Genomic DNA, 23,245 nt, shown 5'->3' on the forward strand with positions numbered 1-23,245 from the left:
CAACGCGTTTCGTTCATAACAATGAACTTCTTCAGGGCATAGGATTGCATGGCGTCTCGAATAAGATTACATGGCGTCTCGAATACGAGTACAGGTGTACAATGGGCTGCGTGGGCCTCCTTGATAAGGGCTCCCAATCTGGAGAACACAATAACTGCAGCCTTCTTCTCCATCCGGACGGAGCAGAAGGCTGCAGTTATTGTGTTCTCCTACAGATTGTTATGAACGAAACGCGTTGGCTGACAATTTCCTGAAATTGGATTTCATTCAATAAAAAGACCACTTAAGAAAACTTAAGAAAGACTATAAGATTTATTGAAAAACAACTTTCTCTCTCTGTCATGGTTAGACCTACTGCATGCTCCTATGGGTTCATTGGATAAACATCTCATACTTTAACTCTATTTGCACATTTTCAGAGGAAGAAGCCATTGCTTCAATTATTAAAAATGCTTTCAGGATTTACATTTCCAGGAAGGAACTCACAAGCCTGCAACTGGCATGTGCACTCATTCCCTTACCTTTTAGCATGTGCTCTAACATAAGGCCCCCTATTTCTAGCAGCTTCCTCCACCTGAGCTCACAAAATGGCATCTGCTTTAACTATCTCTTACCTTCTAGTTTAACTATTGTTTGACCACAGTGTTAATCAAAGGTATCTCTGGGAAAATTACATGCTATGTGCCCCTCAGACACAGGGCCCTATGTAACAATATTATAAAATAAATGCAAACAAAACTGAACCAACTGAGATCTGCTATGTCACAACCATCAATCATGCAGACTTGTTGGTACCAGAGAGCAACTTATAAGGCATTCACAACAAACACAGAAACAGAGCGTGCTTTGGTACCTGATGTTCCTGTTTCACAGAGATCTCCCAGACACGCTGGTACCACTCGAAGAGCTCTTCCAAAGTGTCTGTCGCTAAATCTATGGGAGGGTCTTCAGGGTCCCTGGGCTCCAGTGTGAAGACATAGGGCATTTGCTGTTTCCCATTCGGGGATCTGGCTAAAATGATTGAAAGAGTTGTCATACTGTTGTGTATTTGGTAATGCTGTCAATTCTCTGCGTTGTACTCAAACATATAAAGTCTCCATTCGTGGACCTCAGCCTCTGGTTCATGCAAACAAATGCACACACACACACTCACCCACACACGCACAATCAGTTCCACATTCATGCCCCTCAAACTCTACATCATACACCAAGACCAATGTCCAATACTCAGGCTGTAAACACTGTTCAGTAAATTCGTACTCAGCACTGGGATCATGCTGTTAGACTTGTGCTTTGCAGAGTAACTCTCACCCTCCACTTCGTAAACTCAGTCAGTATTATGTTATTGATGCATGTCCACCACTTCGTTCACCTATGCTCAGCCGTACTGTCGGGCCACATGCTCTCTGCTTCATAAACGAATGGGTTAAATTCACATTGACTACATTTTGTATCATACAAGCTCACTCTGCCTCTCCACTCCTCAACTTGAGTTTGTGCCCCATGGATCCCGACCCTTTCTGCTATGCACTCACACTCAGTCTGACGTTCATATGGTGCATCCTTCATTTCATGCGCTCACACTCAGTACTGTGTTTTTACTGCTCCTGGCCAGTTTCAGGCACAAATAGGTTTCACTTATGCTGCACACACTTTCATTTGTCCAATGACTGTGTATCTACACTCATGATGGTAGATGTTTTCTTTGTGCACTCATTCTACCATTTATGATGCACATCATATGTTTGTACTGTAACACTGAGGCCTTCCCTCATGATGTGCACCCTCTACCTCACTCAGGAATACATTTGGGTTACCCAACCTCATCGTCCTACATGCTCCTACTCTACAATCAGGCTGCCAATCTTTTGCTCCTCTTTCTGTCTTTCTGTCTTACTTTCTGTCTTACTTACTTTCTTTTTTTCTTTCTTTTCCATTCTTTCTTTCTTTCCCTCTCACACTCTCTCTGATACACACACATACAACACGCTCTCTTTCAATACTGTGCTTGTGCTGTAGACTTTCCTTGTAAACTCACACTCGATCCTATGTCCATGCTACATTCCCATTTAATTTAGTCATGCTCAGTCATCTTTTTATATAGGGACAATATGTATCTAACAGGAAACAGCGATGGGCGAAATCCCAGCTTCATTGTAGAGACCATTTTTGGAGAACATTGAACATTTGCTTCCAGTAAGAATATTCAGTGAACAATCAGCAACCACATTTCAAGCTTTGAGGACACCGGCCTATAGGAAACTGTTCCTCTATTTTTATATATCTCTAAACCAAACTTTTCAATCAGGCGTGTAATTCAACTTCCACACCAAAAAAGGGTCACAACTGGAGGACATTTGACAAGAGTTCCAAGCTCGGATTTAGCATTCCACACTCTTGGCAAAAGTGCACTTTTCAACAATACTTTCAGAGTTCTGAAATAGCCAAAGTGGGACACACGTCTTCCAAATAAATATTTTGCAAAATGCTGTGCTGTTTTCCATGCATACGTCTACTAAGTTCACTGATGTAAGAACGTTTAAAATACACTGGTATCAGCAAATGGAAAATGAAGAGACATATTTGTTGCAAATGTTGTCTTTGAAAGTAGCAGTGAGGTCCAAACTGTTTTGGACTTGCAAAATGTGGGCTCGTGTTGGTTTAGAACAGTGTCTCTAGAGTGGTTTCCATTAGGGCTGGAGACAGGATTTCAACAAAACTACATCATCTGCTGCTTTGTTGAGTAGTTTCATGAGAAACAGGGGTGCCAGGTTTGATTGTGGGTGAAGTCAAGAGATATGGAGTCAGATACTCAAAAGAAGAGTTGTTAGAGCATGTACACATCAGAGCCTAATGTGCACTGCATGCAAGCAGCCAAGGGAAAGGAGAAAGGTGTTTTAGTCAAAACAGCTGCAGCAGGTTTGGTAACACTCTGCCAGGTGAACCTTTATCTAGTGCATGTCGAAAAGATGGAAAGACAGGATCCTAAAAGCATTTTATTTTAGGCTATGAAGTTGGGGTGATATGAGATGTGATAATGAAAATAGATTATCAGTATCTATTGATCCTTATGAGAGTGGAGTTCAGTTCTCCCAGGAAAATGAGCATGGCGGGACATGGTGGATGAGACACCATGAAAGTCTCATCCAGTTTTTAATGAACTGCATAGATGGACATGGTGGATTCCAGAGGTATCAGGGTGGAGAATGGACAAAACCTAAACAGAATGGCTTGCAGAAAGCATACTATATAGTCCACACAGAAAATGCACTTCTCTTATTCCCAATATTTATAATCTTTTCAGTGAAATTTGAGGAAGGTTATATTACAATTATTTTCATATAGGGTTTTATTTAAGCATCACCTATATCAACAATCAGGATATCCCCTTGTTTTACTGATGTTTTGCACAAAGTGTGTGGGTGGATAATATACATTTAGCTATATCGGTGGATGTTCAACACTAAATAGAATCTTTATTTTCAATGTTAAAACTAAGAATTTTATCATGGCTATTGTGTTGCTCCCTTAAGTGCATATAGCTGGTCCTGCATAGCACACAGTTTCATGCTTACCCAATGGAGGAGTGTCTAAGAGACATTTTTCCCTATCACACAATGGAAAATATAGATGCAAAACATATTTAACTGAGTTATGATGATTAGCCAAGGGTCTATCCGTATTTGCCATTTTGCAGTGCCTCAGTCCAGTCAGGCCTAATTTACACCACCCATATGCAATAGTTAATCCTCTTGCCCTGATTTGCTGCAAATGCCTCCATATCATCATAAAAAGAGCTACAGGTCACCTTCCTGCATAATACTTACAGACATTGTAGTTGATGAGTTCCAGTATGCCTCTGCACATAGATCCCAAAGGATTGTCTTCAATGATCTACAGAAGAAGAAGCAGAAATACTCTGAGTTTATAGAATACAACAGAACAACATTATGTGAATATATTGAATAAACAATGCATTCATACTGCTTAACTGGCACACTTGCATTATTTGACACAATGTATAAACTGGGACAGTGTCTAAGTATATTAAATATTGAGGACACTGTAAATACTGTAGAGCATCCAAAAGAAATACATACACATCTTTTACAATTTCTGTAATAATAGAAACAGTGACGTTCATACAATGCTTGCAAGCAACTTGCACAATGAAGACTTTGGATCCTATTAGGCTCAGGGTGACGCGGACAGAATTTCAGCTATCTTTACAGTCAAACGAATTGGAGTTTTGAAATACCCATGGGGTTGTGAGATGCAATACAGTGGTCCCATGAATTAGCCCAACTTCATTTTGATACAACTTCATTTTGTATGTTTTCAACTGCTTTGTGCAAGTGGTCTTAAGCAGCTCCCACCGCCTTTGTTATGCATGAGCTACCTACTTCTACATATCTGCAAAGCCATTAGTTGAGCTTCAGAACATACTTTTCTAAACATTTCTGTCTGGATTTTGATACTAGGTTCTGACAGACAGTCCCATAGAGACTTTTCTCAGCACCTACCAAGTATGTTCTAATAAAAGTAACTCAAATTGTATGTGTTTTAGTGCTAATAGTAAGAAACTACAATAGAAAATAGAAGACTGTGTTACAGTCTGTGATTGAATATAACTAATTGTGACTCAATTGATAATGAGCTGAATTGTAGATCAATAATACAGGCTAGGGAAGGATAGCTATAACATGATGAGTGGATTGTTGAAATATAACTGCAAGCTATGCAAGAAATCACCAGAAAATATGTTAATAAAATATAATGTCAAGATAATCCCTTATCTTTATTAATAGAATATAGTGTCAAGATAATCCCTTATCTATCATGTGACTCCTAAATCTGAATGCAATCTCTATATCTTTGGCTAGATACACTGGAGACTCTTGGCCCAAATAAGAAGTGCAGAGAGTAAAAACTCTCTACAACACTTTAATGGCTGTGCTTAAAAGGGTCGGCAATTGTGATTGGGTTAATGATCACACAATACCAGAATTTTTTTTAAAGAGTGATCAAGAAATCAGTCCTTCAATAATGTGGATCTAAAGATCTTGGTTGCCTAAATATAATGCTCACTACCCCAGACAAGTTGTTGGACAACTTTGTGGTGAGAAGCATGATACTCCAGAACTCAAGGTTAGAGGTCAAAAGGTGGTAGATTAGTAAAAGTGTTGTTTTGGTTTTCTTGTGGATTAGCTATGATAAGGGTGTTAAATTTGTGCTATCTAGAGCACAAGCATTTACTACATTATTTTCAAAGCGATAGAATGACTGAAGTGAATTAGTAAAGGGAAGATGTGAGGTGCTGTTAGGCGTTGTGGTCATGTGCATCTGTTAGTTGGATGAACTGGATCAAGGACGGAGGAGTTTGGAGAGGATGTTTGGGAGTCCACAGGTGACAAGAATGTTGAGAATGAGTTAGAGAGTTGAGGTACAAGGTGAGGGTGAAAGGAAGAATTCGTTATTTTTTATATTTTTTCCTCCTCCCAATAAGTATAAATAAATATGCACATGTATATCAATCAGTTTTTTTTTTTATAAGAGCAGCTACTCACACAGATGGGTCTCAAGGCGCAAGGGGGGCACGAGGCTCCTAAGCACTCGCGGAGTATCGTCGAAGGCCAAGTGGGTTTAGTGGTCTTCCATGACCCATCAGGTTACGTGCGGTGCCGGACGCTTATGGTGATTCATTGAAGAGCCAGGTCTTGAGGTCATTCAGGAACTTGGAGAGAGTTAGTGTCTGGCGGAGGTGGAGAGGTAGGGTGTTCCATTCCTTGGCTGCAAGGAAGGAGAAGGAACGACCTCCCGTTTTGGTCTTCTTGATGCGCGGTACCGCGGTGAGGGAAAGCAGGAGTGAGTGGAGGGATACTTGGGGGGCATGGAATGAGAGGCGGTGGTTCATGTAGCTGGGGCCGGTGTTGTGGAGGACTTTGTGGGCGTGGTTGAGAAGCTTGAAGGTGATTCTCTTCTCAGCAAGGAGCCAGTGTAGGGCTGATGGAGGATCCTTGGGAGACTCTGCAGGTGGTTGGTGTGGGCTCCGAGATTAAGGGAGGGAGTCTGACCCGCTGCGTTCTGCCGGAGAGGAATGGGGGGATCCAGTCGAGGGCACTGTTCCGGATTCCTGCATTGTGGAGTCTGCGGGCTAGGGTGTGGTGTGAGACTGTATCGAAGGCCGCGGAGACGTCCAGGAGGATGAGGGTCACAGTCTCTCCTCTGTCCAGGAGCGAGCGGATGTTGTCTGTTGCGGCGATGAGGGCAGTCTCTGTGCTGTGGTTCTTCCTGAAGCCTGATTGAGAGGAGTTGAGGATGTTGTTCTCGTTAATGAAGGAGGTGAGTTGGCTGCTGACAGCTTTTTCAATGACTTTCGCCAGAAGTAGGGAGATCGGTCTGAAGTTCTTAAGGTCGGTGGGGTCTGCCGAGGGTTTCTTTAGGAGAAGGTTGATCGTGGCATGTTTCCAGCCATCGTGGAAGGAGGCGGTCTTGAAGGATCAGTTGATGATCCTTTGTAGCTCGGGGGTGATGGTGTCTCTGTGGTAGATGTGGTGGGGGCAGGGGTCCGTGGGATCCTCATGGTCTTTAGTGTGTCGATGCTGGGGGCGGTCCAGCTGTCCAGTGTCAGCTGTGTGGTGCAGGAAGCGGGGGGTGTGGGTTCCTTATGGAGGATGTTGTTGTCGAATTTGTCGTAGATGGTCTTGATTTTGTGATGGAAGAAGGCGTTTGTAGCAGAGGTCCTGGAAGGGTGGGATGTTGGTGAACTCGCTGTTGGGTTGGGTGACTTCTTTGATGATCCCGAAGAGTTCCTTACTGTTGTGTGCGTGGGTGGAGATTCTGTCCTTCAGTGCTTTCTTCCTTGAGTGTCTGATGAGTTTGTGGTGGGCAGTGGTGGCTGTTTTGTAGTTGTCGAGGTTCGCTCCATAGTTTTTCGAGATGTCTGCAGGTTCGTCTTGATTCTCGGAGTTCAGTGGAGAAAAAGCCGGCCTTCTTGGTGTGAGTGTTGGAGGATTTCTTGAGGGTGGCAATGGTGCTGGCGCAGTTGGTGATCCACTTGTGTAGGGTACGGGCGGCGGTGGTGGGGTTGTTGTCTGAGGCAGTCGGGGCAGAGCCGCTGAGGGTGGTAGTGAGCTGCTCGTCGGAGATCTTGTTCCAGTTCCGGCATTGGAGCTGGAGTGGCCATCTGCAGGGATGTTCGCTCTGTAGGTGAAGTGGACGCAGTGGTGGTCTGTCCATGGGAGTTTGGAGGTTCCTGCTGTGAAGATAGGGTCGAGGGTGTGTCCTTCTGTATGCGTTGGTGATGGTACGATCTGATTGAGGCGGATGACATGGAGGTTTTCCAGGAGGGAGATGGTGTTGGGGTCTTGGCGGATGTCGAGGTGGAAGTTTAGGTCTCCCAGCAAAATGTAGTCTGTAGAGGTGATGGAACGCGGGGTGACTATGTTGGTGATGGAATCAGAGAAGGGTGCGTGGGGTCTGGGAGGTCAGTAGATTAGGGTGCTACTTAGGGTGGTGGTCGGGTTGAACTGCATCTTGAAGTGGAGATGTTCCATGAGGTCCATAGGCCCGTCGGTGTAGGTGCTCAGGCAGAGGGTGGCCTTGTGGGTAATGGCGATGCCACCTCCCAGGCAGTTTGTGCGGTCCTGCCGGGTGATGTTGTATCCTTCGGGGATGGAGATAGCAATGTCAGGTCCCGAGGTGGCGCCTGTCCAGGTTTCAGAGAGAAAGGGGACATCGGGAGATGTGCTGTCGAGGAGATCCCAGATTTCCATGGCGTGTCTGTGGGGGGAGCGGACGTTGAGGAGGATGCTTTGAAGGGTTTGTGCTGCGTGAAGATGTTGCTGGTCGGCGGAGGTGGGTCCTGAGTTTTGGCGATGTGGAATGAGTGGTGGCAATTTCGACAGGTGAAAGGACCGTGGGTGTCGAGAGGTGAGGAGAACTTGCAGTTGTTATTCTTGCCGCCGTTGAGTGCATGGAGAGCCGCTGAGTTGTAGCATTGGTATTTTGGAGGACCAGGGTTCCTGGCTACATGAATAGATATGTACCCACACCTATAAGTATGTTGTGACACACATTTCACACATAAACACATTTTAGTTATTAGATTGTATGTACAAGGAATAAACCTGTCTATATGTACACCCATATATACATACATGTAGGAATATTTAATATTTAAATGATCAGACATTCACGTGTTGTGCACAAATGCATAGACTGTAATTTTTTTGTTGATTATTTCTTTTATTTTTCATCTATTTTTATGTAACTTCTTATAAAAGGAAGCACCATCTCATGTCCATAGAGAGAAGTATATAGCCAACCTCATTAAATACATGTCATCATGTTTGAATATACATACAATGGCAATAATGTGTGTTAAATATGTCAATAAATTGTTCTACACATATGGGTATATGTATTTATCCCTAATTTCTGAATGTAGTTTGCTAAGATACTGCTTTTTCTCAATGAACCTCAAGTTAGAAAGATTGTTTTTATTGTTTTGACTTGATTAGGCACCCATATTCTCCTAAAATACTGTTTGATTACCAAATAAATGACTGGTTATATATCAAGTTTTATTAGTAAAGTATATAATTGCAGAAATTGTGAACGTTTAGGATTTTTAAAAAAGATGCATATAGAGAGCTAACTAATAATGTGCCAATATTTGTATGCTTGAAGGAAAAAATAGTCTAAATAAACGCTACTTATCTAAAATGTTCTAATCACAAATTCTGATGTGTGTGCTAGTTCCTGTTAGGCATATGTGACACCTCTCTTCTCACTGCCAGTGGCCAACTGGCTAATGGGTATTATGGAACAAAGCAGGCAGGAATTCCATCAGTGATGGGTTGGGATATGGTGCAGTGATCCTGCATGTAGTTTTGGAACCAGGTTTCACTGGGGATTAGATTTACCATACCTGTGTCTAGCACAGGAAACATAACTTTACAAATACCATCTGAAATAAAACGACTGAATATTATCAGAGGTAAGGTTAATGACTGCAATACAGGTAGCAACAATATGTCATATTGTAGTTAATATTACATGTAATATTATAGATAAATAAATAAATATAGGTACTGGCAAAATTCAGGCATCATTAAACGTAACAGTAAGATTGCAGGTGACACTACAGATAATAATATAGGTAACAATGCAGATAAAATGCATGAACGTTTTAGGTACCAGTCCAGTGTAAACTATATAAACAATTACAAATAATATTTTAGGTAATGGTGCAGATAACATTACAGTTAATATTTAATGCAGCATTACATTTAACATTACAGTTAAATTGAATTTCATTATCCACCCTACACGCTAAGCATATAAAGTCAAATTTATGACTTCAAGTGAGAAACTTGTAGCACAGACAGAAAGGTAGGAAATTAACAAAACCTTTCTACAGTGTGTTAATTTGGAGCCACTTTAAAAAAAGAAACACACCTATACTAATTTTCCTACCCTGCCTATGGGAACAATAAATGAGGCCTGATTAACCACATGGTTCGGAATGTATGAGAAGCTTAGATCAGCCATGGAGAGAAGTTATTTCTATTTAAAATGCTTACCTGGCATCCAGTTATCTCAGGGCCATTTTCTGATATGTCCTCAACATAGTTGGATGGGAAGTAGTGCTGCACTTTGTCTCTATAGTCCCCTTTCCACCTGAACAAAAAAACATAGTAAGAAAGGAGATGCAAAATATGCCAAATGCGTGTAATTTGTTAGATCTCTTTCAAGTGTAATATTACTCTACCGAAACACATTTCTATCTGTGAATGTGCACAGCACATGCTTGGCAGTTCCAAAGAATATATGTACTTCTCCAAACTTTCTTGAAAAGGGATAAGGTTTACAAAGATACAGCGAAAGCTCCCAGCTCTTAACGATAGGGGAGCTATATAGGTAACATGTAGAGAAGACATTCTGTGGTGTTCCTTACAAAGTGAAAAAGTATAAGAGGTAGCAGTGGTGTGGTGCAAGGGAAAAGCAGGACAGAAGCAAAGACAAAGACTGTTTGGCCATAGTAAAGCGATGCAAAAACAACAACACTCGCCCATGCATTCAGACAACTGCACAGGACCATGAGTTGCAACTGACAGAAAACCAACAGAAATACTTTTGGAAGGTGAGGGGATCACTCCATACAGCTTCACACTGGTCATCTGTGGTTAGATTAAAAGTTCTGGCTTCATTTGATCAAAAAAACATCTGTTTATGTTCCTGACTGTCAATCGTATTCTTAGAAGTCTCCTTCAAGAACATAGTTCAAAGTCAACTATGTGCTTCCTCACCTTGACCCCACAGTTCAAAGGTGTCTATGTGCTTTCTCTCCTGTTTCTTCACTCACCTATATTTGCATTCCCCCAGTGTCATAGTGAATACCATAGTTTGTAAATATCTGACCTCAGTTCTTTCTAGCTACATTGGTATATTCGAAAATCTTTTCTAAGTCTTTAGTCACAGCTCTGTCCAGTGCTAATCTGTGGCACATGTCTTAATTGCTGGAATCTTTAATATTGATTGACATCAACTCTAAAGTATTACATCTGCATGCACATTAACTGGACATTGATCACTACATAACCTTCATAGGTCATGATTGCTAGCAGAACAACGTTGCTTGGAGCCGGATTACTTGCCTTATAATTTTGTATGGTCAACAGCACACTAACTGAAGGTGTCCTGCTTAATGGCATACTAGCGTCTAGGGGCTTGAATAATAGTACAACTATTTTGAGAGTGACACAAGAAGAGAAGGAGCACCTTGAGTTGGTGGTGCTCCTGTTGCACTAGAAATATTATTTTCAAAATGCTCCACCTGGTGATAGGCTGTATATCAAGAGCATAACATAAATTTAAAAAAATTGCTTGCCAAATGTACTGCTTTCATTCACAGTTAATGTCACAGTATTAATAGATTCATTTCTAATGGGACATTTACTGATGAGGACAAGATTTCTGGGATAAATAAATTGGTTGAGATAATATGATGATCGTTGACACAATAACCAATGCATATATTGTCTGGATCATTCTCAAAAATATATTAAGTGGCACAGTAATTCTGATGTATGGGTGTGATTAACAAATCAATCAGCACTGTTAATATAATACGTTGAGCCTTTAAACAGGTGTATGTGTTCCAAAATTTGCCATGAATTAGAGAGACAAAGATCTGTGAAGACTTCAGAAACTTCATAGTTTTCAGGGAAGCACATATCAAAACAATTCAGCTGCTTAAGGTTGCTGTGTACGAGCTGTGGTGGCGTAAAAGTAAGCGGAGATGGGAAAGTTATTTCATTGAGCGTTACATACTCCAAACAGAAGGAAACACATTAGTATTTAGATCCTGGAGTATTTCTTTATCATTCCAAATTTTTAAATACAATGCCCCAACTACACAAATGTACCTGTTATTAATTAATAGCAAATACATTTGATTTTGGGTGTGATATCAAGTTTGGTGGTAATGGATAACCCTCTAATTTTTGGAGAAAGGTCTAGTTTTGGAGGAGAACCCAGCAATGGAAATCCTCCCACCAAATAACCCTAGTAGAGAGGAAATTCTGCCACTGCATTTTCTCCAGGTTTAGTACTGAGTCTAGAAAAAGAAGGGTTTTCCATTACCCTCCAACTTTAAGTCAGGCCTTATCCATGGGAGAAGAAAAAGGCTCACAGACCCGTGCAAGGGACTTAGGCATTCTTACATTTACCAAAAAGAATAATTGGATGGTGTTTAGTCCATCTATCAGGGATGCTCATACGGACTATATCCATGAAGAAATTAGTCAGTGTTCTTTCCTGGATAATGCTTACCTCAGCCATTCATTTTGGAATTAAGTCAATTTCCCCTACATCAAACAGTACACGTAACCAACCTTTCTCACTTGTTGCATTTCAAATCACTACCATAGAGTACGAAGCCCAGCGACATTGTAGATTTTTATAGGCATTAGTTTCCATTCAGGAAGTTGAGAATATATCACATAATCATGCTTTCTTACCATCCGCCTTGGACCTTTGTAACATTATGAATCAAAGCACCTTCACAGAAGCTCAACTCGTCACTTCTCTCCGCAATGTAGCCGTACAAAGCTCTCACAGTTCCCTGGGGCTTTTAAGAAAAACAAATCATAACAACTTAGTGGGATAACATTAGAGAGAACATGCCTTCTGATCAATTCATGCTGTCTGATTATTTCCTCCAAAGTACTACAAACAACATTCACAAGGAACTCATTTGAAATTGTTCATCTATTTCATACAACAACAATGGTTGCTTATGAGTCAATCTCACATATGTAAGCCAAGAACAAAAAGGAATAAAGTAAGACTAAATCAATAATAATAACGATAGGCCCTCATAAGACCAATTTTCTTTCAAAATTTTTTTTTCAAGCCTCAACAGAGGACTTTATTTAATAAACACTTTTTAAATCACATATAAAACATTTCATATATACAAGCTACCTTTTCTTTCTTACATTCGCAGTGCAAAGTGATCCCCAGTGAAAACACCATAACCTTTTGTATTGTGACCAAACAGAAGAAAGCAAAAATATACAAGGTTATTGGAAAAAATATATAAGGACAGTTTATATACAATATACAGTGATTCAGTCAAGGCTGTCTCTTATTTTTGTTGTCGACGGCGTTTCGACCCACTTTTAAATACCGGGTCTCATCAGGACTGTATTTCTGGGGACAGTATGGAACATACATTCGTCCATATAGGATCCAGTATGCGAAAAGATGTCGCGGATGAAGAATTTACATCCAAACTTGGGGGTTTTTTTGTGTCCAAGAATGGAAATCAAGCCATACAATCAATGTATTGGGAGAGTTGTAGGATAATTCGACTTCTTAGGATATTGTTGGCTCCTATTTCCAAACTAATCTTGATTATAATTTCGGGGGAGAAGAACTGATCTTCTTCTTTTAGTGGTGACACTGACGAAAAACGAAGCATCAGCGCTCGCCCCTTAGTTGATTGAGCACATATTCAATCCGTGCTATCGCTGTGGCGGTATCATTCTCGCTCGTGATTATTTCCTCCAGCACTACCGTTGTTCCTTAACCCATCAACTTCCTTTTGTTGTATTCAAAATATTTCTCTTACAGATATGAAGTTCTAGCTTATTTGCTGCTACTTCTCTGAAGGGCTTTAAATGGATACTAAACTGAGAATGCTTACCACATTAGAGAATTACTTCATATTGCTTTGTGCGGCCTCATTGCAAGGATGTGAAGCAGTGGAGAACTCAGTGTTACACCACTGCACTTTAGTGTGAAATTATTAATAGTCGAAGACAGGGATAATATTAGGTGAGGATAATGGGCGTGGTACCATCAAATGTCGCCTCTTGGAAGATGTTTCCAAATCCGAGTGGCCGAGTAGGGAAGACATAAAACCTCCAAAGGGTTGAGTGGTTGCTCTCCTGCATTACTGCAAAATAGAGGTGTCCCATAAAGATCCACTGAGAAAAGGTCCACTGCAGATTTAAAGGGTAACCACTGCCTATGAAAATAATAGCAATTTGGACTCATTGTATATGGATGCATAATATGTGGATATCCTGAAATTCTCGAAAGGATCCTGCTCTCCTGAACCTATGTTGGGCACCCTTGCTGTAGATATGCTTCTGGGAGCTGAATCGTACACTAGGCATATAATACATATCTCACCAGCTAAGATCTGTACACAATTTGGTTGTTGTTTGAGAGGGTGGAAGCTCCACTGAGGCAACAAGCATAATCCTTGTCAGGATGATCCACAGAAAGTCACCAAATTAACCAGTGATTAAACCCTTGGTAGCTTGGCACAAAGCAGCCAGACTTAACTTAGAAGCAATGTGTAAAGTATTTATGAAGCACTTAAACAGTCATAAAGTTAAAACACAGCACAAAATATATATTTTTTTATAAAAGTAGAATAATCTCTATCAAATAAAATGATACCAGAACAACAAAACCCAATCAGTAGAACCAGAGCTATTGAGTAATGAAAATAGCACCAAGAAGCAGAAAGCACCGGTTGCAATTACCTGGTCTCGCTGGACCAAGACAAAGTCACAAGTTCAGGCTGACTGCGATGGAGCGCAGGCCAGGTACAGCACCGACTTTGGCCTGATGGGAGTTATACATTTCTGCCTTGGTGTTGAGATGCAAGGTCCTACATCGGGTTGCATCGTGTTGCGTCTGTTCTGATGAAGCCACACATCAGGAGCTGCAAGGTGCTGCGATATGAGGTTCTGTGTCGGGTTGCATCATCCTGCATCGGTTCCGATGAAGTAGACGATCATGAGCTGTGAGGTGCTGCGATACGCGGTCCTGCTTTGGGCTACATGGTACTGTGTCTGTCTTGATGTAACTGCTGATCAGGAGCTGTGAGATGTTGTGATGTGAAGACCTGCACCGGGCTACGTTGCACTGCATTGGTTCCCAATGAAACCTTTGGTTGCACCAGTAGAAGTACACTCAGACTCCAGCAAAGGGTCAAGGACATGGGGGACACCTTCTGGTGTTTGGGACTCACTCCAGGGGAGGCCAATAGCAGGGCCATGCAGATGAAGTTGCAGCTGGTCTTCCTGGCAGTTGCAGGAAGGCCTCTGAAACTTGTGGTGTCACTGTTGCTCACACAGGAGGTTAGCCAACTGACCCTTGGTGTCACTCTGGATAGCCTGGGAGCAAGGCAAGCAGATCCAGTCTTCATTATTCAGACAGCAAGGCTGTCCTTCAAGCAGCAAGGCAGTCCATCTGAAGCTTCCACAGGTTCAGGAGTGTTCTGTAGGTCCAGTATTTATACCCGGGCCAATCTTTGTGTGGAAGATTCCCTGAGTACTCCAACACTGGTACTGGAAAGTTCTTCCTCTTTCCCTTGTCAAATCTCTAAACTGTCTGGGCTGACAAAAGGCAGGGGAGGCCTGGTGTCAAGTTCCTTTATGTGTGCTGTTGGCAAAGGCCTCTGAAGCACAAGTGATGCAGGGTATAGCTCCTCCCAAGTTACCTTGATAGGATGGTCCATCCTATCCACACCTAAGCCTCCTTTGTGTCACTGTCTGGAAGTAATACACAAACCCCAGCACCAGAGCCATTCACGGTCATGTGAGCCAGGACATTGTCAGAAAGGAACAGTTGGTTGGAATAGGAAAATGCCAACTCTCTAAAAGTGGTATTTTCAGAATGATTGATTTAAAATCTAACGTTAGCATTGAAGAGGAGTTAAAATTACAATTAATTTGAGAGTAAGGACAATATCTCTATCTGCTCCCTATCTGAAGTGAGCACTTATTAAATATCATAAGGTAACCTAGTGTTCGTCAATGGGAGAAATAGGTCTTACATAGAAAAATTACTTTAGGAGTTTTTCACTGCCAGTATATGTAAAATCTAAGTACACATGCCTTGCTTTTTAAAAACAATGCACCCTGCCGTATGGGTCTTTAGGGCCTACCGACGGGTTGACTTATAAGTATTAAAAATAACGAAGGTTTAAGACAGGCAAAAAGTTTTATTTTGCCATGTCACAATGAAAGTTTAAAACTGCACTACATACTGTTGTGGCAAGCCTGAGAAATGTTCTGAAAGTCTACTTTAATAGGTGGCAAAATCAGTTCTGCCTCCCACTAGTAGCATTTAATGTACAGGCCCCAGGTACAGTTAGTGCCATTTACTAGGGATTACAAGTAAACTAAATGGGACAATTAGGTATAGTCCATTATTTACTATGTTTGAAGGAGAGAGCACAGTCACTTTAGCACTATTTAGCAGCAGTCCTACAGCCAACAAAAACAAATTAAGTAAACAGGATGGGTGAAGGCAAAAGGTTTGGAGGAATACCACGCAAAGGATGTCAAGTCTAACAAAATTGAATCAGCTAGGTAAATATAAAATTAGAGAATTTCTTTGTTCACCGCCCTTACTCAAGGAAATTAGGAAAGTTATGTGGTATGAACATCCAAATCTGCAACAATGAAATATCATCTCCTTTGGATGGTATGATTTAAAACAATTAAGCAATGCTGAAATAAAATGACGCAAATCACCATTTCATGAGACAAACACAAACCTATCTCAAACAAGCCTATTATCTCAAAACCTTCTCTGCTACTTTAAACGGGAGAAATATCACTAAACAAAAAAAGCATAACATGGATAGATGTTCCATCAATGAGGAGCACACATATCCAGCCAAAGGCAAAGCATAATTGCAACTGTGAATATACATCAAACACCCTCACCTTCCCCCGTACCATGAAAGAACTCTTTGCTGTGTCCCTGCTCAGTTACTGCAAAATACTGCAAAGAGAATTTAGATTTTTGGTGGTCCAAAGTGCACAAAAAGATCTGACCTCTCCTCAAAGGGTGGCCTTGATCACATATATAATCATGATCATATATATAAAAATACCCTTTCAGGCATAGAGTGACGAATAAATTATGCAAAAAAGAAGCAGAGAACTCTGGGTAGTTCTCAAGTTTAGGTGGAAAGCAGCTCCTGTATAGAGCACTCTCAACACCAGCGACACTCTAGATCTGCTTACCTCAAATGTCTGTTTTTCTATCAACGTTTTTAAGCATAGGATTAGCACAGTGCATCCACGCCGAGATAGAAAAGGACAAAGTCTTTTGCCATTTCTACAGCAAAGTCTTTAAGCAGAGGACTAGCACAGTGCTGTCCTTGCTGAGCTGTAAAATGACAAAAGCCATTTACCACTCCAGGCACAACATTACAGCTTTGAATTGGTAAAATACCAACCAAGCTAACATGAAATGAGTAAAAACAACCCGTGACACAGTGTTTCACTCTAATTAGAGCTCTTCAGAGAGGTATAGCTTTGTCCTAAAGTATATTATTGTAAATACAGCGTCTCGCCTTGGCCAACAAACACATTTTGGCCCTCTGGCCTTTATCTATGTCAGCATTTCTTTTTGATTAAACAAATTAAATATCCCATGATGCATGATGTGTTTCGAGGCTTGACATAAAAGAAGGACACATTTCATTATGCCTTCACAATACTGGGTAAACGTGGCGGGCATTTTAAGGTGATAAATGTTTGACATTTCTCTTCTTGATCTTGCCTTGGTTTTAGTACTCATTTGTGCAAATTCATACGTTATCATAACGTAATAGTACTTCATTTCACCAAGATCATAATTGCCTGTTACATTAATTTTAAATATATGCATATTCTGGTTATGCCACGTTTGATAACTCCACTTCTAGTTTATTACGCCCTGAATGAGCCTATGTTTAGTTCATATAGTGTGTTCATGTTTTCCTCCTCCATTCCCAATTTAACATAGAAATCCCACTCAAGCACAGCAATTCATCACGTCGATTCTCATGTGACTAAAGTGCAAAAAAGGGCTTATATATATATAAATATATATATCTATATACACACACACACACACACCTACACACACACACACACACACACACACACACACACACACACACACACACACCCTAAACACACACACAAGAAATGCTCCTTCCGAAACCCAGGACCCTGTGGGAGGGGGTGCGTGAGTAGGGGGAGTGTGCCAGTACAAGTCAATACAGCAAGAGGTCACAGAAGTGAAAAACACACTCTCAGGACCCGGTCACAGATGCAGTATAAGTTTTAATCTTTAGTTCCCATAACACGTTTCGACTGTCAATCAGTCTTGATCACATGAGAAAAAAACAGGAATGAGTGTGGATACATAGCTGCTTGTACAAACATAAATGACGGGCAATGACTAGTACAATCGATTATAAACTCATACATTTGTGGCAGCCATGATGGAGAGGGGGGTGGCTACTAGAAAACTATGCGACAGTAATGTATTTTCATAATTGATTGAGTCCCAAACATTAGGAAAGATGTCATAATATAGAACAAGTGTTCGGTACATGATAATATACTACAAAATATATACAATCAACTCATGTATCATATAGACAGAGTAAAATTTACTTCAATAGACATTCACACAGGTTACAGGTGTTGATATGTGTCGAAGATCAGGTATTGTCAGTCTGATAAATCATGTCTGCTAAATGTACAGCCACCTGTGAATGAATTCTAGCATATATTTTCACTCAGTCTCTAACTCTCATTGCAACAGGGCAGTCTGATTCCATGAGACATGTGTATGGCATGTTCTGAAGTAACAGTTCTTACCATTGATGGGGTTATTTCCGTGGGATCAACGTACATTTTAACATCATACAGCGCACTGATATCTTTCTTCTGAAATGTAAAGAAAAGGATTTTTATAGCACCACATATGCACATCATTGGTTCGTCCTTTTACAGACCATGCTGTTCTATGCCAGTCTTTCTATCATTGCTAACTTCCCTGGTAGCCACATCATAGCAATATCACAGAGGAATGGCTGCCTATAAGGCTGAAGGAGTTTAAGAAGACCTGCTAAACAGTACTGGACTGCTTCCAACTTTTTACAGTCCCTGTTCAAGCTTCGATTTTCCTTCTTGCTTCACAATTGGTCCAGGCCAAGCTTTACAGACCTGAGTGTGACTTCTGTCCCTGCACTTGTCCTGCCCTTTCCTTACTTTCCAACTCTATCCCTGCATGTCTTCTTGCGTGTGGAACCCCCCACCCAACACTTGCTGTGGTGAATTTACAGGTGTATGCTAATTTTATCCTACCATGCGACTTGCCCTATACACATCCTGGTGCGGTAGTATTTCTTAGGTGACATACTGAAACACCAATTGGAAAAATTCCTGGGCATTAACTAAGGCTTTCATTTAGGATTACTCAATTTGGGAGTTTATGGTCAAAATGGGAACTGTGATTAATGTGGTAATTTTGCATGTTGTATAACTCGTTGCAAAATAGCCTCAGAGTATCCTGGAGACATATTCGCCAGGTCAAATCTAGCAAAATTCTCCATAGAAAAAGGTTCTGGAATGGGTAACTACCTGTGGAAATCAGTGTAGTAACACCAACTTTACTCTTATTTCTCCATGTCATAAGGGCTTATTTAAGAATTCTGTATCCTGAAATTATCAATTCAATTGGAATTGATATTTTGGGATGTCAAATTACTGAATCAGGAATTCTGATGCTAATATCCTCACCTTTCTGTGATTCTATGGGATCCAGTTCTCCTTCCTACTACAACCTCATCACTCGGAATGAGAGGTCTGCCTTTCTGTACCTCTGCTTGGTGCATCTTTGACTATAGTACCTCACAGAGATTGCAGGTATGATTTGTACTTCTTCTATAGTGCTACATAATCTCCCTCAAAGTGCCTCACTTATATACTGGAGACATAAGAAAAGGTTTTAGATAGCAGGTGATACCTCAATACATTTAATCTGCATAGTGGGTTCAGGTAGTTCCACTGCATACGGGCTACAGGGTTGAAAGAACCACCTCTAGTGACAATGTCCTCTGCACAAACCCTCGTATTATGGAAATCATGCTCACAAACTAAGCTTTTTTACAGTGAAATGTGAGCATGATGCTGCTATGTATTGGAAGCGGTTCAACAATTACATATTTATTTTAGTCCAGAGGTTTCTAACAGTTCAACGTTTTTGTACGTCTGATTTAGGACCACTACAGAAGTCACAGAAAATCAAGTCTGAAGTAGCTCTTTCACCATCTAAAATGTGGATAGGCTATACAAATTGTGCAATCCAACCTTGTGCATTAAGCATACAAAATCATTTATCTGACGGTATTAAATCCTGTGGATGTAAACTAGGAGATCAGAGTATAAGAGGTTGCGTTATTATCAATTTTCAAGCCCACAAATATTTCCCAGACTTCTCCAATAGCATCTCCGAGTTTCTGCTTAGGTGGAATTTTTCTATGAAAAGTATTTAAAAAAGAAGGTAATTTTGCCCTGATGTTGCAATCTCTGCCGCTAGCCAGCCAGGGTCTCTTCTTCCTCATCCCAAAAATTTGCCTACCTGAAGGGAGGATGCCCCACCAATGGAGGTAGGCATTTTGAAGGTGTAAGGGGTATCCTACATTTTAAAGAATTAGCTCCCAAGTGAGAACTTTATGTTAGGGACATTTAGCTTTAATTTTTCACTTTTCAATAATGGTAAAAGTATCATAAAATAGGTTACACTAAATTAGAACCTGTTAGTTTGATTTCACAGCACATAACAATCCAGTTAAAATTACAACCAGCATTTCATTCAAATAACCAGTTAAAAGATGATGAAAAGCAGCATAAGGAACAAAACCTCAGTCCCCATAACTCATTTCAAATGATACAATAGTGCCTCAGCACTGACCAAGTTAAAATACAACCACTAATATTTATGGACAGTAGTACTGTAAAATATGGGACATATTTTCCTCAAAGGTTAAATACCTATAAGCTTATTCCTTTGTTTCCAAACTCTATATATTGTTTGCTGTGCAAAAGAGTATAGATGGGATCTTTGCACAGATAATGGCCAAGTATCTTACAAATAAAGATTTACATTATTGGACCCTCAATTTAGAAAAATAAGTTCATGTGAAGTTAATGTGTGATTAGTGCTCACATCCACTAATTCTAAGGCTGCATATTAACAAATGCAATTTTGGCTGCCTACTGGAGGTCCCCAGTCTAAACTTGGCAGAGAGAAAAGAAATTAGAGGGAGTTGCCCAATCTAAGCAGTTCTCCATGCTGGTCAAATTTTGTAGAGCAGGTATGTTGGGCTCAAGGAAATAGCCATCATCTTGTCAAAATATTCAATTACAGAGTGCTTCCAGAAGAGTGTGCAAACCAGCTTTCATGTGCTTTTGGCAATATTCTGTAGGTCGGACTACAGATTTTGGAGGACCAAATTTACTAGAGTTCTGTGACTTTGATACAATCCCCAGATTTTACAAACTGCCTCCAGTCATTTCAACACCAGAAAGTGCCTTTTGACTTAAAAAAATCAATAAGACCAGTGAATTTGAGTGTGGCATACATATTCTTACATAGCAGCATTATCCGATAGCACCTCGAGACTCTCACGGGTGAAACAGCCGCACTCTACAAATCTGGATTAATTGATTACATGATAGCACTCTCAACTGTGACCTTGGTACCTCTGCAATACAAGTTTTTACAGAGATTGCATTTAGATCTCCAAACACGGCCTGGACTAAGAGGCTCCTTGGCCCCAATGGCCTGCAAGCTGCAGTCTTTAAGAATACGCTTCTGGGTGAGTAAGCTACTCCCTTATTTGCTCACTGCATTCAGACTAACATTATCCCTGTAAAGTGGAGGGACTCAGTTAATAAAGGATATAAAAAGGGTTGACATTCAGATCCAGCCTTTGCATTATTAGATATTGAGGGCAAATGCATGCAAATATCTTGTGAAAAACATTGAAAGAGTGGGCTGATAAAAACAATCTTAGCCCTTTGGCAGAATTCTGGGACAGATGATGACTTGCACTTTAATTCTAAGTTCAACCGTTTACACACATGAAGGGTTTCTCCCCATATGCAGCTGTTAACGATCTACAATCTGCATTGATAGGGCTGACCAAGGTCACTCATGGGCAAAATTGTCAAACTGAGACATCCCATCCAGTTTATGGAAGGGAATAATAATGCTCTGGATGGAGACATGGGTAAAAATAAAACTTGGCCATTCCTGTCATATCTGATATGGCCTAGACAAATAAGGGCTTCGAGCAGGTGTAGGTACTGTGCCCTTGTTGCTTAGCTTGTTCATAGCTGATCTTGGTGTGGCCCTCTGCAATGGCATCTGCTCCCCCTGAAATTTGGTGACATTTCCTTGACTATGTTACAATATGCTGTCATTTTGGATGTGACTGCAAAGAGCTCTCGCTGAGCTGGAAGAATATTGTCGAACTATGAAGCTCACCATTAACAAGGGCAGAACAACTGCCGTTGTGTTTGGCCAGAAAACCATAAAGAAAAGGGTCCTGCAACCTGAATAGCATTAAGTATGAATGAGTTACCACATATAAATATTTGTGGTGCCTGAACAAAGAAAGAGGTGGTATCAAAAGCAATAAGCTGCTTTTCAATCAAAGTCTCTAGTTCTAATTTCCACCTTTTGAAGGCTAAGCATAAAAGATTCTGGCCCATTGATGGGATCTGACCAGGGTATTATTCAAACGAAATTATGATACAATAAATTATGGACAAATGTCCTTCATAGGAAACTTTCCAGCTGGGCAAACATGTGCAGTGTTGAACATATAGATTGTTATTTAATGTGTTAGTGACATTTAACAAAACACAAAATATGCATGGATGAAGTCTGTGACATATGCTCCAAAATTAACACAAAAATATTTTAAATTGCCCATGTCACTGCAACAGAAGCATAATTTCTGCATTCTTTGATTCTACCTATCTCCAATTCAAAATTTGAAATCTGGGTGAAAGTACATATTAGACAACCTAACCTGCCGGATATGCTTAAAGAGCCTGAACAGTAAGCATAGAAGTATTATGATAGCAAATGTTTATAATCAAACATCAACCTGTAAATAGCATTGCCTGATATTGTTCAGGAAAACAGAAACTCCACTTTTAGTCATTATGTTTACAATAGAGACATAAATGAACAAGCATTTGCAATGCAATAGGTTTTGTATTTGTTAAAGTTAGAGCTGTTTACTTTTGTTTTTTTATTTGCAGTGGAGTTATTATATTTGCTTAGCACTATTGCCAATGGTATAAAAAAGCAAAAGTAAAAAACATTGTCATTTTCCACGCCAACAGCTCTAACCTTAATAAATGCAAGACCTATTGCATTGGAAATGCAATCGGTCTTACATTTGTTGGAATTGGAGTTATTGGCATTATAAATGCAAATGTTTTTTAACTATCCATGTTGCAGGGTGCAGTACTATATGTGGCCAAAAGAGGTCCCATTGGACCACATATAGTACTGCACCGTGCAAAGTTGGAAATATTAGCATTATAAATGACAATGTATTTTACTTAGCTTTTATGTTGCAGGGTGCAGTACCATATGTGGCCAAAAGACGTTCCATGGGACGTCTTTTGCCCACATATAGTACTGCACCCTGCAAAGTTGGAGTTATTGGCGTTATAAATGCCAATGTTTTTACATAGCCAAGCTGCAAGGTGCGGTACCATATGTGGAAACAGGAGGACCCATGGGACCTCTTTTGGCCACATATGGTACTGCACCCTGCAGAAGATATTGCAACTCCACCCTACCCATAATGCCTTGCATGCAAGACAGTACCACGAGTACA

At 40.6% G+C, this 23,245-nt stretch overlaps 1 protein-coding gene across 3 annotated transcripts in view; it reads right to left on the minus strand.

Annotated features, from left to right (window-relative positions):
- Positions 1 to 23,245, minus strand: part of PLCG2 (phospholipase C gamma 2) — a 436,087-nt gene that overhangs the window by 46,926 nt on the left and 365,916 nt on the right. For all 3 annotated transcript variants that reach the window (XM_085638502.1, XM_085638503.1, XM_085638504.1), the window contains exons 21-25: positions 18,198 to 18,266; positions 12,027 to 12,136; positions 9,588 to 9,684; positions 3,828 to 3,894; positions 854 to 1,011 (exon numbers count right to left, since the gene is read on the minus strand). In XM_085638502.1, coding sequence (XP_085494628.1) covers positions 854 to 1,011; positions 3,828 to 3,894; positions 9,588 to 9,684; positions 12,027 to 12,136; positions 18,198 to 18,266 — 501 coding nt within the window. The remainder of the gene's footprint in view (positions 1 to 853; positions 1,012 to 3,827; positions 3,895 to 9,587; positions 9,685 to 12,026; positions 12,137 to 18,197; positions 18,267 to 23,245) is intronic.

This window comes from Triturus cristatus, chromosome 12 (genome assembly GCF_964204655.1).
Source record: "Triturus cristatus chromosome 12, aTriCri1.1, whole genome shotgun sequence".
Classification (NCBI taxonomy): domain Eukaryota; kingdom Metazoa; phylum Chordata; class Amphibia; order Caudata; family Salamandridae; genus Triturus; species Triturus cristatus.